Here is an 18298-nt window from a genome sequence, read left to right as displayed (position 1 = left end):
AGGTAAGAGAGCTGTTTCTCTTGCCTCTCTGTTATCTCAGTGCTCTCAGCAGGGGCGGGGGCTGTCTCACAGCCCTTGCTCTGTTCTCCCCGAGGGCAGCAGAAATGCTGAGTGTTTCTGACATCCAAGAATGCTCCATGTGGGTAAGCTGAGAAGAAATGGGAAAAAAAACCCCCACAACTCTTATATCACCTTTACCTTCTGTGTTTGCTGTGGTTCCATGGCACAAAGTGGCAGAGCGGGACCAGTCCCTGCCCCTACCCACTGCTGCAGAGCAGGGCCGACTTCTCAAGGGCCCCCGGGCAGATCCTGGCTCTTCATGGCACACACGGCCACAGCAAGCAGGGCTGCAGCCACAGAGCTGATGGAAGGGCTCCTACAAAAAGGAAAGGGTGTCTGTGTGTAGCAGGGAGAGGGGATCTGGGAAATGGCTTTGACTTTGCACAGAGAAGTCTCCCCAGGCTGTCACTGTCTTTTCCTTTATCAGCACTGCCTGATGCTCAGAGGCAGCAGATGTCCAACAGCAGCTCCATCAGCCAGTTCCTGCTCCTGCCCTTCGCAGACAGACGGGAGCTGCAGCTCCTGCACTTCGGGCTCTTCCTGGGCATCTCCCTGGCTGCCCTCCTGGCCAACGGCCTCGTCATCAGCGCCGTAGCCTGTGACCACCGCCTCCACACCCCCATGTACTTCTTCCTCCTCAACCTCGCCCTCCTTGACCTTGGTTCCATCTCCACCACTGTCCCCAAAGCCATGGCCAATTCTCTCTGGGGACACAGGAGCATTTCCTACTTGGGCTGTGCTGTACAGCTCTTCCTCGTTATCTTCTTCCTTGGTACAGAATGTCCTCTTCTCACCATCATGTCCTACGACCGCTACGTTGCCATCTGCAAACCCCTGCACTACGGGACCCTCCTGGGCAGCAGAGCTTGTGTCCACATGGCAGCAGCTGCCTGGGCCAGTGGGTTTCTCTATTCTCTCCTGCACACAGCCAATACATTTTCGCTGCCCCTCTGCCAGGGCAATGCTGTGGGACAGTTCTTCTGTGAAATCCCACAGATCCTCAAGCTCTCCTGCTCACACACCTACCTCAGGGAGGCTGGGCTTCTTGTGGTTAGTGTCTGTTTAGTATTTGTGTGTTTTATGTTCATTGTGGTGTCGTATGTGCAGATCTTCAGGGCTGTGCTGAGGATCCCCTCTGAGCAGGGACGGCGCAAAGCCTTTTCCACGTGCATCCCTCACCTGGCTGTGGTCTCCCTGTTTCTCGGCACAGGCATGTTTGCCTACCTGAAGGCTCCAACCATCTCCTGTCCATCCCTGGATCTGCTGGTGGCAGTTCTGTATTCGGTGGTGCCTCCAGCAGTGAACCCCCTCATCTACAGCCTGAGGAACCAGGAGATGAAGAATGTCTTGCGGAGAGCGTGTGAACACCTCAGATTAATAAGGTTCCCATGATCCCCTCAAGGCTCCCACTGTATCTCAGGAAAAGCCAGGAACAACTTTTCTTCATCTGTGTAATGATTTTTCCTTATGTTCAAACACCTATTTAAAGGTCTTTTCCAGCTTGTAGGATGCTGTGGTGCTATCATTTTTACTTTCAATTTCTTTTATGCCTGAAATATTGTTATTTCTGCCCTCCTCCCTTCTTCTGGCTGGATGTCACGTCCGTGCAGATCCAGGCTGCCTGTACAGATGCACTCACTCACGCACGCAGCAGCGTGTGGCGTGTGCCAGCTGCCGTCCCTTCCCCTCGGCTCTGCAGCGAGCAGCAGCCCCAGCATGCAGGAGGGCTCTGCAGCCAGTGCCCGGCTGCCCCACGCAGCAGCAGCCCCGCTCAGCCTTGGGGCTGCCCCTGGCTGCCTCGCTGTTCACCCTGTCTCTGCCGCTGCCAGTCGCGGCTGCTGCTTCCCTGGAGCCATGGCCAAGGGCAGCGGCAGAACGAGGCCTGCCCAGGGCTGCTGTCCCCTCCTTCCACACTCTCCTGTTCTGCCCTTGCCTTTGGGCTGTCACCGGGGTCCTGTGTCACTGGGGACAATCCTGGTGTCCCTGCAGTTGCACCCCTGGGGCTGTGGGCAGGAGGCAGCTCTGTGAACTGCCACATCAGAGGAGCTTCACAGAATCCCAGAATGGGGGAGTTTGGAAGGGACTGCTAGAGATCATCCAGTGCAACCCTCCTGCTAAAGCATCTGGTCCTCACTCAGGAGCATAGATACACATCCAGGCAGCTTAGAAAACCTCCTGAGAAGGGGATTCCACACCCAGCCTGGGCCAGGGCTCCCTCATCTTTATGGTAATGAAGTTTTTACTTCTTTTTAAGTGGAACTTTTTGTATTCTGTCATTTGTCCATTACCCCTTGTCCTGATGCTGAACACTCCAGAAAAGAATGTCCTTCCATCCTCTTTAAATACTTGAAAGTGATACTGAGAATCCCCCTCAGTCTCCTCTTTTCTAGACTGAACAGCCCCAGGTCCATCAGCCTTTCCTCAGAACAAAGATGCTCCAGTCCCCTGATCATCTCTGTGGCCCTGCACTGGCGTCTCTCTGGCAGTTCTCTGTCCCTCCAGCTGGGGAGCCCAGAACTGGACACAGGACTCCAGATGAGGCCTCACCAGGGCAGAGCAGAGGGGGAGAAGAACCTCCCTCACCCTGCTGCCCACACTCTTCCTCATGCCCAAAGAATGCCATTGGCTTCTTGCTCACAAGGGCACGTTGCTGGCTCATGGTCAGTTTATTTTCAGCCAGCACTCCCAGGTACTTCTCCTGGAGCTACTCTTCAGCAGTTCAACCCCCAGCCTGTCCTGGTGCATGGGGTTGTTCCTTCCCAGCTGCAGGACTCTGCCCTTGTCCTTGTTGAACCTCAGCAGGTTTCTCTTTGCCCAATTCTTCAGCCGGTCGAGATCCCACTGACTGGCAGCACAGCCTCTGGGCAATCAGCCAGTGCTCCCAGTTTGGTGCCAGCAGGGAACTTGCTGAGGGTCCCTCTGTCCCCTCATCCAGGTGGTTGATGAAGATGTTGAACCAGACTGGCCCCAGAAGCCATCCCTGTGGACCTCCACTGGCCACAGGCCTCCAACTCGACTCTGTGCTGTTGATCCCACCCTCTGGGCTCTGTCATTCAGCCAGCTCTCCACCCACCTCACTGTCCACTCATCCAGCCACACTGCCTGAGCTTTCTGATGAGAATGTTGTGGGAGACAGTGTCAGAAGGCTTGCTGAAGTCAAGGTGGATGACATCTGCTGCTCTCCCCTCATCCAGCCAGCCGGTTCTGCACTCATAGAAGGCATCAGGTTGGGCAAACAGGATTTCCCCTTGGTGAAGCCATGTTGACTCCCCTTTTCCTTCATATGTTCAGTGACAACATTCATGATGAGTTTTTCCATCACCTTTCCAGGGATGGAGGTGAGGCTGACTGGCCTGGAGTTTCCTGCATCATCTTTCTTGCCTTGTCTGAAGACTGGTGATGGGTGAAATTGCAATTCAACACTCAACAGCCAATGTAACTATCAAGTAGGTATTCTTTATTGCAGTGCTGGGCACACAGGGGATTGCTCTGTTTAAGATAAAACTTTCTACATTAATACAGACTAGAGACACATATTCATTCCACTTCACTAGCTCCATCCGTTCTCTGACCTCAGTCTGCCCAGGTTACACCTCCGTCACGCCTCCTTTCCCGGGTCCTTTGGCTTCCTGGTGTTTTTCCAAACCACAGGACAGGCTTGAGTGGTTGCTTATTCATTTCTCTCACTCTGGCTGGTCCAAGATCAGTTCTGTTCTTGCTGGAAAACAGCAGGAGTGAGATGTTCTGCAGCGAAGGCCTCTTGTGACTCTACAAGGTGAGCAATGTGGTCAAGCTCGTACCTGTGCAAGGTACAATTCCACACAGCGAGTACTGCCACAAGGCCAACAATCCCATACAGTGACTGTTTCAAATACACAAGAGTTACAAATGTATTTTTGCAGTTTTCTGGGCACTATATTATGCCCTGTGTGATGCTTCTCTAACTTCTTCAGTGAAATCTGTCAGCACCAGGTCCAGCAGCACACCCCTCCTCGTTGGTTGCTCAATCACCTGTGACAGCAAGTTGTCATCAACATTTGTTAGGAACCTCCTGGACTGCGTGTGCTTGCCTCAGTGGCTTTGCCAGCAAATATCAGGGTGTTTGAAGTCTTCCATGAGGATCAGGAATTGTGACTGTGAGATACCTCTCAGTTGTTTGTAGAAGGCATCATCCACTTCCTCCTGCTGATCAGGTGGCCTGTAGCAAACTCCTACAACAGGACCATGTACCTTACCCTGTCCCTTAATTTTAACCCACAAGTGTCCAACCTGCCCCTCATCCCCACTCAGGCAGTGCTCAGCACTCGAACTGCTCTCTCAAATGGACACCAGCTGCACCCCTTTGCTTTGTTTGCCTGTCTTTCCATGCTTTTAAGGGCCAAGCCAACTGACACAAATGCAGAGGGCTGGGAGGTGTGGGCAGTGGTTCCATCTCCTCCAGGATCGGGAGGTTTCTCAGCCAATTCTGCACAAAGCAGTTGTCTGAAACGGGCAGCTGTGGGCTCTGGAGTGGGGGCAGATGAGCTGAGCTGGCTGGGCAGGGCTCTGGGCTCATGAGGGACAATGTCACAGGGCTCTGTGGCAATTGGACAGATTTTCCAGGCACTGGCAGTTCCATCTGCTGTGGGGTGCAGCTCTCAGGGGTTCTGGGCTGTGCAGGAGGGCCGGTGGAGCACGATAAGTAGCTGCTGGTCTCAGTGCCACATCCTGAAGCTGAGAAGTGACAGGGAGGTGGTGCCACTTTCTCTGTGCTGGTGAGGGACAATGTCACGTGGGTCTATTGTAGGCTGTCCAGATTTCCTGGCACAGTCAATGTGTTATGCTGTGGGACCCAGCTCTCAGGGTTTCTGGGCTGTGGAGGATGACTGACCTGAGGTCCTGGAGCTGTAGAGAGTTCCCTGTGGAGAGAAGAAGCTGCTGAGGCCCCACTGTGGCTCTGGGAGTGGCAGAGGTGCTGGGCAGCACTGGGCACACAGTGGGGTTTGGGCACCTGCCTGCACAGGGGAACTGCAAGCACAGAGAGGTTCTGCAGAAATGGGGTGTCCCACACCCCTCAGCTGGGGCTCTGCTCACCCACCAACGGAAAGCACTGCAGGGCTGGAGCAGGAATGCTGCCTTCTTCTTGAGGGGCCTTCTCCAAGGGTTGGGTGTCCTGGAGGCCAAAAGCCAGAATCCAGTTGCAGAGATACCTGGGGGTAGTGGGGAGAACGGCTCAAGGAGGTTCTTGCTCAGCCCTGCCCTGCGGCTCTGGCCCCTGGAAAGGCTGCCCCGGGTACGGGCAGTTGAGTATTGAGCTCTAGGGACAGTTTCTCACCCTCTGGCCCTGATTCAGTCCCACTGTTCCCCTGGCAAAGGCTCCCACAGAAACCCCAAACTCCTGCAGCTCCCTGCACAGCAGCCAGTGAGAGGAAACATCCCCTCAGCGCAGGGTGGGCTCCGCACCAGTCCAGCCTGAGCACCTGGGGCCAGCCCCAGGCAGCCATCAGGGAAGGGAAGCCCCAAAGTGGGCAGAGTCCCATCCTCAGGTCCCCATCCAAGCGGCAGCACCTCATGGCAAGGGCAGGTTCTGCCTTGGGGGAGCCTGACCACCCCGGCAGCCAAAGCAGGCTGCAGCCCCTGTGGGGAGGAGACACACAGCCCTGCCACCCTGGGCAGAAGCAGTTGCACCACGGCCAGGCCCAGCTTCCACATGGCCTCACATCCCTCCATGACCCAAGATGAAGCTCAGCCCCAAAGGGGTCAGGGCCCGGCTTTGCTGCCACAGTTGTGCTCCTGATGGCTCTTTGCTGCTCCGTTTGTGTTCAGCAGTTTATGGGCAACCAATGGAACTGTGGGAGCTTGCAACACAGGGATGGAAGGAGTGTGAACAGAACAAGATAAACCTGACTGGAGGATGAACTTTTAGAGCTCCTTTTGAGGCTCATGAATGACCACCCAAGACCACCTTACACCTTCTCAGAACATGTCCAGCAGACTGTTGAATTGGCCCAGTGATATTCCAATGAGATGGAAAACTGGAACCAATCCTGTAACAGAACCACCATCCCTCTGTTTATTATCTGAAGGAGTGAATGTAGAAGTGCTGGTCAGCAAACCCCGATGGTGTGCTTGATGTGCAGACTGTCCACTGAGCACAGGGGTCTGCACAGAGTTGCGTGTGCCAGCTACAGCGTGTCCATGCCCAGATCTAAACCCTCAGCTTCCCAAGGCTTCCGTTTCAGGGTGAGATATTTACACACCATTTGCTGTTTTGTTCAAGTTTTCCCTGAATATCTTGATGACCTCATTGAAGAGCTGAGAAGATTTTTCTCTTTCAGATGTCTTCTTGTCTGTTTCAGACCCTGATTGGAAACAATAAAGAGAAATTTCTCAGTAATGAAATACAGAAAACAATGTTTAGTCCATGAATTCACTCCAGACAGAGCATTCACCCTTGGGTGTGAGTGTGGGTTCCAGTGCAGAATCCATCTCAGGAGGTGGTGTCACATCTGCAACCAAACACCCAGGAGAAGGGTCCGTCACACATTGAGAGATTCATCAAGAAAGGAAAATCAAATGCCTCATACCCTGGGCATATTCACAAGTGTCAATGAGGATGCAAATGTCCCCCAATACAGAATGAAAATCACAGCTGTGTTTCCTAAACCAAACTGAGAAACAGACAGCCCCACCAGCCAGGGCTGAGCTCAGAGCCCTTCATCGCAGCTGCCTTCTAGTTACAAGCCCAGCCTCAAGCTGGGGCTGTAGCTTCCAGCTGTCCCTCACCTCGAGGGTTCACTGAGAGCCCTCAGACACCCAGGAGAATGAGGGGCTGGACCAGGCTGTGGAGGATATAAACCCTCAGCTTCCCAAGGCTTTTGGTTGAGAGTGACAGATTTATCCACCATTTCCTGCCTTGTCTACATTTTCCATCAGTCTCTTTGGGATCTCATTCAATAGCTGAGAACGTTTTTCTATTTCAGGGTCAAATCTTTGTTTGACCACACAAAGCATCATTCTGGGACTCTGAGTTTCATTTGAAGCCCCAAAGTCTAAAACTGCTCCATCACATGCCATGGGCAGTTAACCCCCTGGGGTACGGGACAGCCCCTTGTGGCTACCAACCCACAGAGATACCCTTGAGCTACAAGATACTCCTCCTGGGCTACCAAGTGACAGGGAATCCCTCCAGCCTTTTCCATTTGGCAACTGACCTCCCTGGGCTACCAGACACCCTTCCTGGGCTACTGACCTACAAGGAGCCTCCCTGTCTGTGTATATGAGCTACTGTGCCCCTTGGGCTACCAGACCTCCCTCTGGGCTACTGACCCATGGAGCCTCCACTATCTCATGCCCATTGGCAATTAAATCCAGACTACCAGAAAGCCTTTTGTGGCTACCAACCTACAGAGACACTCCCCCATCCTGTGTCTATGCACTAATACACCCTGGGGGCTACAGGACACCTCCCGTGGGCTACCAAGCGACAGGGATTCTCCCAGCTGTGTCAATGGGCTACTGAGCTCCCTGGACTACCAGACCCCTCTCCTGGGCTACCAACCCATAGGGAACCCCCGTCTGTGTCCATGAGCTGCAGAGCCCAGGGACTACCATATTCACCCCTGGGGCTACTGACCCACAGAAACACCCCTGTCTGTGTCCAGATGCTACTGAGCCCCTTGGGCTACCAGATACCTTCCCTTGGCTACCAACCAGCAGGGATGTCTCCAGCCCTTTATAGTTGGCAATTGATCTCCCTGGACTACCAGACACACCCCATGGGCTACTGAGCCACAGGGAGCCCCCTTGTCATTGTCCAGGAGCTGCACTACTTGGGCTACCAGAGACCCTTAACGATCCCCTGCTGGGTTTAATTTGGCAGCAGTTAAACCCCGTTGCTTTCCAACTGACCTCAGACAATTCTGGGTGGCTGGGGGTGGCTGGGCTTCACTCCTGAGTGATGTCCAATCAAAGAGGTGACCGTGGTCAGGTTTTGTATGCTCTTGGGAACAGAATTAAGACTCAAACTGGAGTCAAGCGCTAAACCACTTTATTTTACCCAGAACAAACAACACTGTAGGGGAAAGGAGAGAAAGAAAGGAGAGAGAGAGACAGAGAGAGAGAAGTTACAACAGCCACCACCAGCATCCACAGCCCTCCACACTCCACTTGTCTTTTCGTCCGATGTTGTCTCCAGTCCGCGGGGCAGGGGAGGACGTTCCGATGGTCACCCCGCGAGTGCACAGCGTCCCGGCAGCCGCTTGCTCAGGAGTTCCCATGTTCCAGTCAGTCTCATGCACGGAAGAGAGAGAGAGCGAGTCTCCGCTGGCCAGGCAAAGGATCACGGTGCCAACAGCTTAGAGGCTCTTGGGATGAACGGCGGGTGGGCCAAGAGGAGTGATGCTCAGCTGGCCCTGGTCCTGAGCAACAAGGAAGAGCTGGTCAGGACCATGATAGTCTGTGTCAGCCTTGGCTCTCGTGGCCATGGAATAAAGGGGTGCCAAGGTCAAAGGGCAGTGAGTAAATCTCACTGAAGATGGATTCGAGTGGTGCCACTGGAAGCAGCTCTGGAGGGTGAAGGAGCACGAGCACTGTGTCAAGAATGACCTCTCCAAATACCCATGAGGAGGAGCAACCATTGAAGGAAGCTGCTTGTCTGACCTGGCTGAATGAGCTGTGGGGCAAAAAGGCAGCAGCCAGGAGGTGGCAGCAGGGGAAGAAGGGAGGAATTGCAAAACCTTGCTCAAGGATGTCGGGATGACACCAAAGCCAAAGCTTTGGAAAGGCAGCAGAAGCCAAGAGAGCTGAAGGAACCACAGAATCACGGGTTTTGACTTGTTGCACAGCTGATGGTGAAATCCAGTGTCTGGGTCCAGTAGCCAGAGCTTTATGGTCTCTGTGGGAATGACTCCACCTCTGTCAATGGTGGCACCATGATCCAAAGTGACTCTGCACCAGGGGAACAGTGCCTGTCATGGCCCAGACCCGTGTGTGATGGAACTTGGACCATTCAGTTCTCCTTGGAAAGAAAAGGCACACCAGCAAGCTTCAGGTGTGTCAACCTGTGTCTCCTGTGGAGATAAAGACCACTGGGCACAAAAAGACCATCAGGTCTCCAGTTATGAGGGAAAGGAAAACAAGGTGACACAGACCCATGGAGACACCTTGCTAACGGAAGAGAAGTGGGATGGATATTAGAAGCCATTTTTAGGCCACAAACCACCTTGTTTCCAGATTTTATGTGGTCATGTAATCTGTGGGGACAATTTCTGTTCTATTTGGAATTTCTGTTCAGGTAAGTACAGGAAGGGGGCTACAAGATGCGAAAATCAGTCACAAGCCACGTCTAAGATGGCTTCACAGGAGAGATGAGCACTGCAGCTAATGTTACTCCATGCCCATGGGGTTTGCAAGAATCTCGCTTGTGCTCCCTGTAGAGATAAAGACCATTGGAGACATTGGTCCCTTATTGCACACGTTACTCACATGTATAGACATTTCCAAATCACTTGGCAATAACTGAGCTAAGCTGCTGATTACCTGGTGGGCTAGACCAGAAAGGAAATAATTACCTGGTGTTCTGGACCAGGATGTTGCAGGGCTTCAGGGCACTGAGCAGCTTCATGGATAACTTCACAAACTCTTTTCTTCTTCCTTGGCAGCAGTTGCTGCCAACATTGCTCTTGGCTGTTTCATGGCCTGCAGGTGCTCAGTTCTGAACAGTCCCCCTGGTTCTCTCTCTCATCCCGTGGTGCCTGATTTCCAATTAATGTTCTTCCCTCTGGGAGCAACTTCACAAAGGAGGCCGAGTTTTGCTGAGCTCTAAAATCTGGTCAATTTACTTAAAAATAACTTTGATAAAATCACTTAAATTTTTATAGTTTCTAGAACATTTCTAAGATGGATTCTGTGACTCTGACTCTGTGTTTGATGCTGTGGCTCTGACTCTGTGATTCTGTGACTCTGTGTCTCTGTGATGGATTCTGTGACCCTCTGACTCTATGATGGATTCTGTGACCCTGTGACTCTGTGTTTGATGCTGTGACTCTGACTCTGTGATGCTGTGACTCTGTGTCTCTGTGATGGATTCTGTGACCCTGTGACTCTGTGTTTGATGCTGTGACTCTGACTCTGTGATGCTGTGACTCTGTGTCTCTGTGATGGATTCTGTGACCCTGTGACTCTGATGCTGTGACTGTGTTTGATGATGTGACTCTTACTCTGTGATGGATGCTGTGACCCTGTGACTCTGTGTTTGATGCTGTGGCTCTGTGACACTGTGATGGATGCTGTGACCCTGTGACTCTGTGTTTGATGCTGTGACTCTGACTCTGTGATGGATTCTGTGACTCTGTGTTTGATGCTGTGGCTCTGTGACCCCGAGACCCTGGCACTGCTGCCAGCAGCTCCTGCTTTAGGGAAGAGACACAAACATCTCCTGTGCCATGGAAATGTGCTCCCCTGAGCCTCCTCCTCGGCCAGGCAGGGGGCTGGGCCACTGCTTTGGGCTGCAGCCGTTGTTCCCCTGGGGCGTGTGGTTGCACCAGGAGCTGCAGCTGCAGCTGCACAAACCGCAGCCCCCACGGCCTCGCTCCCCCCGCAGCGCCCGGGCAGGAAGCCGGTGGTTTCCTCCTGGCTCCGTGCCCAGGCACAGACCCGCGGGGCCCCCCCAGAGAACCCCACTGCAACTGCTCCTGCCAGGGCTGCTCCTTCGACCTCACAGGGACAGGGACAGCAGCTCCCAGCCCTCGGGACGGCCTCGGCACAGCACGTGGCCTCTCTGCGCCGGGCCCCAGAGCACGAGGTGCCGTCGGTGCCGGGACCTCACACCCTGCTCCAGCCCCTGCTGAGCTGGCAGGAGATTCCCTGCTATATGTGGGGGACTGGGACTGGGGCCTTGTGCTGCTGCTGGTTCAGCCACAAACCTGACCTGGGCCATGGTGTACAGAAGCTGTTGTGGGTTTGTGTGGAGCCGTGGCTGGTCCTGGGGAAGGGGCTGCAGTGGTGGCTCCTGTGAGGAGTTGCTGGAAACTTCCACTGGCACAGAGGGGGCTGGAGCAGGGCCAGGGGCTGTTTCCCTGCTCTCCTGACCCCGTCCCTGCTGCAGCCCCGGCCCTGTGGTTCTGGAGCACGGGGATGGCTCAGACGCTTCTACCGCAGGCTCTTGGCTGTGCCCAGCAGAGGAGATGCTTGGGGCTGCTGCTCCACACTCCGTGGTTCGAGGGCTGAAAAGCTGGTCCCCCCTCAGCTCCTCTGGCTCTGCCTGGTGACAACCCCCCAGCACAGTGCTGTGACCCCGCAGTGGAGTCGTCTCTCAAATATGGTCATGAACGGTGCTGGAGAAGTTCATTGGAGGCCTGGGCTGTGTGGCAGGGGAGAGAGCTCCTGATAATATCTCCAAAGGTGCTGCTGCTGCTTTGATTGGCTCCTGCTGTAGCTGGGCTGGCATCTGCAGAGAGAACTTGCCCTCCCCTGGCCACTGTCTCCGGGAGGTTCAGGAGCCGTGGCAGGGAGCGTGGTGCAGCAGGGATGTGCTGGCGAGGCAGGAGGCTCAGGATGGGCCCCGAGGGACTGGGCTGCCCTCAGATGCTGTGGCTGCTCCTCTGGATTCAGCTGTGGAGGGGTAAGTGCCGGGTCCCTTGTCCCACAGCCCAGGGCCAGCAGGTACCTGCGTGCCCAGTGGCATCTGTCAGGGAATGGGGTTCCTTTGGGGTGCTCCTGAGGACAGAGGCAGAAGGTGCTCAAGTCCATGGAGCCTGTGCCCTCCCCTGTGCCCTTTTGGGTCGGAGAGCATCTGCTTTTGCAGGGCTCCAGTGCTCAGGACAGCCTGTCCCTGGCTGCATTCACAGAGCCCATGTCCTGGGACAGCCTTTTGCCAGCACTGTGCCCCTGGAGCTGGTGATGGCCTGGCTGTGCTGGCAGCCCCCAGAGATGCCCAGGGCACTGCAAACCCCTGGGGTGTCCCAGGGCATTGGATGCTGCTCCTCTAGCCCTTGGTCCAGGAGAGTCCTGACCCCACGAGAACAGCTTGTGCCTCTGCAGAGAAGAGACACAAAGAGCACGAAGCACCTTCAGTCCCTTCGTGGCCATTGTCTCCCTGGGGCAACTTGATGCCGTTTCCTCTTGTCCTTTCACTGGTTACTTGGGAGAGGAGACTGACTGAGTTAAACCTGCATCACCTAGAGGGGAAGCCTGACCTGACACTTGCCTGGTGGTTCCTCATTTCTAAATGGCTAGTTGCTCACTGAGAGCAGCCTGTAGCATTCAGTGACTGGGCTCAGGGGGCAGCTCTGCAGCTCAGCAGGTCCGCGGCACCATCGAGTTCCCGTCCCTGTCCCAAGCTCCCCTGGTGTTGCCAACATCTAAGGCTGCAGAGGACAAAGCAGATTCCCTCACTACTGTTCCTTCTCTAAAAATGTGATGTAGCTTTAGTTTCCAGGAGTGCAAATAAGTCTCAATGAGTCCTCTGAGCAGCAAGACAGAGGACTCCCCCAGCCCTGCAGTGCTGGGGCTCGGGGCTGCTCTGACAGGTCCTTTGTCAGTATCTGAAGGTGCTGTGGAGCTGAGGCTGGTGGATGGTGAACATCGCTGTGCAGGGAGAGTGGAAGTGAGACGAGAGCACAAGTGGGGCACCGTGTGTGATGACTACTGGGACATGGCCGATGCAGAGGTGGTTTGTAGGCAGCTGGGCTGTGGGGCTGCCCTTGGAGCTGCCCATGTTGGCTATTTTGGGCTAGGATCAGGCCCCATCTGGATGGATGATGTGCGCTGTAACGGCACCGAGTCTGCCCTGTCTGACTGCAAACATGGAGGATGGGGCAAACATGACTGTGCTCACGGTGAGGATGCTGGAGTGATTTGTTCAGGTAAGGGGTCAGCCCAAGGTCAATCTTTGGGGCTGGGTTGGGGGAAGGGACCTGGCTGTGCCCTGAGGTTCGTGATAATCAGTGTGTTCCCATTGCTCACTGCTGGGGTCTGTTCTGTTTAACATGTTCACCTGTGATCTGGGTGAGGGGATGGAGCACAGCCTCAGTCAGGTTGCAGATGACACCAAGCTGGGTGGGAGTGTGGATCTGTGTGAGGGCAGAAAGATTTTTAGAGAGCCCTGGCCAGGCTGGAGCCATAGACTGAGAGCAGTGGGATGAGGTTGCCCAAGTGCCAGGTCCTGCCCTTGTGCCACCCCAATACCAGCACTGCTGTAGGTGGGGGCAGAGGCACTGGAAAGCTGCTGGAGGGAAAGGGCCTGGAGGCGGTTGGATCCAGTGGCTGAATAGGAGCCAGCAGCATGCCCAGGGAAGCAAGTAGGCCAAGGGCATCCTTGCTTATATCAGCAGTGGGGTGGCAGCAGGCCCAGGGCAGGGATTGTCCCCCTGTGCTGGGCTCTGGTGAGGCTGCAGCTCGAGGGCTGTGTTCAGTGTTGAACCCCTCACTCACTGCCACAGGGACACTGAGGGGCTGCAGCGTGGCCAGAGCCGGGCAGCAGAGCTGGGGAAGGGACTGGAGCACAAGGGGCTGGGGAGGGGCTGAGGGAATAGGGGTGTTGAGCCTGGAGAAGTGGAGGCTGAGGGGAGACATCAGCACTCTCTGAAACTACTTGAGCATCAATGGTGCATCAATGAGCATCAATGTCTTCTCTCCAGTGATGAATGACAAGACACGAGGTCCTGTGTCAGTGTCTGAAGGTGCTGTGGAGCTGAGGCTGACGGGTGGTGGCCAACGCTGTGCTGGGAGAGTGGAAGTGAGACGAGAGCACGAGTGGGGCACCGTGTGTGATGACTCCTGGGACATGGCCGATGCAGAGGTGGTTTGTAGGCAGCTGGGCTGTGGGGCTGCCCTTCAAGCTTCCAAGCGTGGCACTTATGAGCAAACATCTGGCTTCATCTGGATGGCTGACGTGCGCTGTAACGGCACCGAGTCTGCCCTGTCTGACTGCAAATACGCAGGATGGGGCAAACATGACTGCGACCAGAGTCAGCAGGCCGGAGTGATTTGTTCAGGTAAGGGGTTGATCTTTGGGAGTGAGCTGGGGAAAGAGAATTGGCTCTAACCTCAGGGAGCCCCTGAGGAGGAAACATTGCAAGCATGGGTCTGTTCAGGCTGGAGAGGAGAAGGCTGAGCTCAGGGGCAGCTCCTCACCACGTTGTTTCTTGGCAGGATTCGTGCGTCTGGTGGGAGGGCAGAGCCACTGCTCAGGACGTGTGCAGGTCCATGCCGAGGGACAGTGGAAAGGCGTCTGTGGCTCCCACTTTGGTGCCCAAGCTGCCGCTGTGGCCTGCAGGGAGCTGCGCTGCGGCGGGGCCCTGTCTGTGTCTGGCACAGCTGCCTCTGGAGCGGGGCTGGGTGCCAGCTGGGACAGAGAGCTGCGCTGCGTGGGGAATGAATCCCAGCTCATGTCCTGCCCCACGGGGCCCTCGGGGGAGCGGCCCTGCAGCCAGCAGGACAGCGCTGTCCTCACCTGCACACGTAAGGGCTGCGGGAGGGGGGCTGGAGGCCGGGGCTGTGCTGGGGCTCGGGGAGCAGAGGCAGGACGTGGCTGTGGGGCCAGGAGGGCTGCTGGGCTTGTGTGCAGCAGGCTGCCAGCGCCCAAGGACAAAGGCGTGCTGGCCCTGGGGCCTCTGTGCCAGCTGCTGCGGGCCCAGGAGCCCCAGGGCAGCCCCTCTCCTCCTCCTCCTGTGTCCCCAGAGTACGCAGGGTTCAGGCTGGCCAACAGCAGCACAGCGTGCGAGGGGAGGGTGGAGGTTCAGCTGCTGGAGACCTGGGGGACCCTCTGTGCCTCGTGCTGGGATCTGGCCGATGCCCACGTTCTCTGTCGGCAACTGGGCTGCGGCTTTGCCGAGTCCATTCCTGGAGGAGAGCGTTTCGGCCCGGCGCCCGGCCCTGTCTGGAGAGACTCCTTCCACTGCGACGGGACTGAAGCCCGGCTGAGCCAGTGCCCAGTGACCGCGCTGGGGGCCTCCCCGTGCTCCCGCGGGAACAACGCCGCGCTCATCTGCTCAGGTGAGCGCCGGGAAGATGCCGCCTTCACCCCGTTTGGCCTCGGGGTGCCGTGTGGCCACCCAAAGAAGGGGTCCTGTGGCAGCAGCAGGCTGAATGTCTCCCTGGAGAAAGCCTGGCTTCCCCAGGAGCCCGTGTGGTGTCCATGATAGAACATGGGGTACCAGGCACAGGCTGGAACACAGGGAGTTCCACTGGAACAGGAGGAGCACAGGCTGCCCAGGGAGGGTTTGGAGGCTCCTTCTTGGGACATTTCCCAGCCTGCCTGGACAAGTTATTGTGCTCTCTGAGGGGAACCTGCTTTAGAAGGGAGTTGGGCTGGAGGATCTGTGCAGGGCCTTTCCTGCCCCCACCACACTGTGCTTCTGTGATTCTGAAGTGCAGAAAGGGCCCGAGCTTAGCCTATATTTTTCATCAGCACAAGGCTCCATCTTGTCATGTTTACTACAAAACCCCTGCCTTGCCCTTCGCCCTGAAGAGTGCCACGGGCCCTGTTGCCACTGATGGTGGTTAGGGCCATGGGGTGGTGGTGGCCATGGCGGGGTGAGTGGCTTGGACTGCAGCAGCTTCAAGGGCTTCTCCAACAGAAAGGATTGGCAATTGTCTGCTCTCTGCAGGCCCCGTCGGCTCCGGGTCCCTGCGGCTGGTGGGGGGAGGGAGCCGGTGCGCCGGACGAGTGGAGATCTTCCAGCGCGGGACGTGGGGCAGAGTCCTGTCTGAGCAGTGGGACGTGGCGGAGGCCCGTGTGGTGTGTCGGCAGCTGCGGTGCGGAGAGGCAGAGACGGCCTACAACCCGCCCAAGGCTGAGCGAGGGACGGGCCCCGTGGGGCTGCGAGGGGTGCGGTGCCAGGGGCACGAGGCCCAGCTGAGCCTCTGCAACGTCTCCTGGCCCGGGAGGCCGGCGGCAGAGGGGGTCGTGGAGGACGTGGGGGTGGTTTGCCAGGGTGAGTGTCCCCACGGGCCCCCCGGGGCACAGGGTGGGTGGGCAGCCGGCCCCCGCCGCCATCTGGGCTCCGTCCCCACCGCAGGGAGCCGGCGCGTGCGGCTGGCGAACGGGCCCGGGCGCTGCGCCGGGAGAGTGGAGATCTACTCCCAGGGCAGCTGGGGCAGCATCTGCGACGACGGCTGGGACCTGCCCGATGCCGCCGTTGTGTGCCGGCAGCTGGGCTGCGGAGAGGCCGTGCGGGCGCCGGGCTCTGCCGCCTTTGGGGAGGGCTCCGGGCACATCTGGCTGGATGGCGTCAACTGCTCCGGGGCTGAAGCCACTCTCTGGGACTGCCCGGCCGGGCCCTGGGGGCGGCACGACTGCGGGCACAAAGAGGACGCCGGAGCCGTCTGCTCGGGTGCGTGGCGGGAGCTGTGGCGGGAGGCTGGTGCTCAGGGAGGCCGGGCCAGCAGGAGAGCCGGGCACGGCCAGCGCTGGCCCGGGCTGCCGCTGAGCTCCTGCGCGGGCACCTCCTGCGCACAGCCAGGCACGGGCAGCCCCGGGGCCGCCGGGGTCCCTGGGGAGCTCAGCTGTGCCTGGGGGTGGGCGGCAAGGGCAGCGGTGTGCGGCCCTCAGGGACTCGTCTCTCTCCCCTGCCAGAGTTCACGGCCCTGAGGCTGGAGAACAGCGACGGCTGCTCCGGCCGCCTGCAGGTTTTCTACAACGGGACGTGGGGCAGCGTTTGCTCCAACTCGCTGACTCTCGAGACAGTGTTGCTGGTGTGCAAGGAGCTGGGCTGCGGGGACACAGGGACCCTGGAATCGCTCCTGCCCCATGGCAGGGTGTCTGGCCCCGCCTGGCTGGACAACATCCAGTGTGGGGAGAGAACCAGCTCTTTCTGGCAGTGTCCCTCCGCTCCCTGGAACCCACAGTCCTGTGTCGATCTGCGGGAGGAGATCCACATCACCTGCAATGGTAACTCAGAGCCCCCTGCACACCCCTGGAGCAACGTGAGGCCAATCCCTCTTGTCCTGCCATTCCTTACTTGGGAGAAGTTACTGATTCCCTCCTCAAACAGCTTTGAGGGGCTTTTCCTCTCCATGTCAGACCCTCCTTCTGCTGCTGGCAGCAGCAATGTGAGCACAGCAACAGGTCTCAGCAGCAGTTTCCAGACAGGTTGCCAGCAGTGCCCGGGATAGCAGATTCATCTCCATGTGAGGTCTCAGAGGAGAACAGGCCAGATTCAGACGGACCTCATCCCCAGCGACCCCTCCTGCTGCTGTGAACCAGGGACCTGTTGGTGCTGCTCAATCAGGGTTCCCCCCGTGGGCTTGTGCAGTGCCCGTGAATGACCGGGGTTCAGAGTCCACTTTGGCCAAGATGGCACCAGGAGGCACCAGCAGAGCCAAGCTCTTCTCAGTGATTTCCATTACTAGGACAAAAGACAACAGATACAAGCTGGAACATCAGAGGTTTCAAAGTAACACAAGGCAAAACTTATTCCCTGTGAGGGTGAGGGAGCACTGGAACTGGCTGCCCAGAGGGGTTGTGAGTCTCCTTCTCTGGAGATGTTCCAAAACCACCTGGACGAGTTCCTGTGTGACCTGCTCTAGGTGGCCCTGCTCCGGCAGGGGAGTTGCACTGCATCAGCTTTCGAGGTCCCATCCCAGCTCTAGGATCCTTTGACTGTGTGATTCTGTGCCCACTCTCCTCTGCCCCACCCCCCTTCAGCCCCTTCACCACAGTGTTTCCTCCTCCAGGGCTTCGCTCAGCAGTGCCCCCGACCCCGCCAGCCCCGTGCCCCAACGCCACGAGCTGCACAGGTTGGGAGCTGCTGCGCCGCTGCAGGGCTGGCAGGGCCGTGCCTGTGGGCTGGGTGCTACGGCAGATCTGTGCCTCCTGCAGACAGGGAGAGGATCCGCACCGTGGGAGGAGAGGACAGCTGCTCGGGCCGGGTGGAGCTGTGGCACCGCGGCTCCTGGGGGACGGTGTGCGACGACACGTGGGACGTGCAGGATGCCGAGGTGGCCTGCAGGCAGCTGGGCTGTGGGCCCGTCGTGGCCGCCCTGCCCGAGGCTGCCTTTGGGGAGGGCACGGGCCCCATCTGGCTAGAGCAGGTGGAGTGTCAGGGCACAGAGGCAGCTCTGCAGCACTGCTGGGCCTGGCTCGGGGACCGCGGGCTCTGCCGGCACAAGGAGGATGCGGCCGTGCGCTGCGTGGGTGAGTGCAGGGGCTGCAGCTCTGCCCAGGGCTGGGGAACAGCATTGGGCTCGCTACTCAGGTAGTTCTAGAGTGTGATTGAGTTATCCTGTCATCCTCTACTTCTCCAGGATGAACACC

General features: G+C 57.3%; 1 protein-coding gene across 1 annotated transcript; it reads left to right on the top strand.

Moving 5' to 3' along the window:
- Nucleotides 1-498: 498 nt before the first annotated feature.
- Nucleotides 499-1452, top strand: LOC133629449 (olfactory receptor 14J1-like). Its single transcript, XM_062020080.1, has one exon. It carries the CDS (start codon nt 514-516, stop codon nt 1450-1452), a length of 939 nt encoding a protein of 312 aa, XP_061876064.1. The 5' UTR covers nt 499-513.
- Nucleotides 1453-18298: the final 16846 nt, after the last annotated feature.

This window comes from Colius striatus, unplaced genomic scaffold (genome assembly GCF_028858725.1).
Source record: "Colius striatus isolate bColStr4 unplaced genomic scaffold, bColStr4.1.hap1 scaffold_45, whole genome shotgun sequence".
Classification (NCBI taxonomy): domain Eukaryota; kingdom Metazoa; phylum Chordata; class Aves; order Coliiformes; family Coliidae; genus Colius; species Colius striatus.
The sequence above is the reverse complement of the archived record's forward strand: the minus strand, read 5'-3'. Positions and strand labels throughout refer to the sequence as shown.

Bases quoted from the DNA above. Each gene is read 5' to 3' on its own strand.
- LOC133629449 (XM_062020080.1), top strand. From the start codon at position 514: ATGTCCAACAGCAGCTCCATCAGCCAGTTCCTGCTCCTGCCCTTCGCA.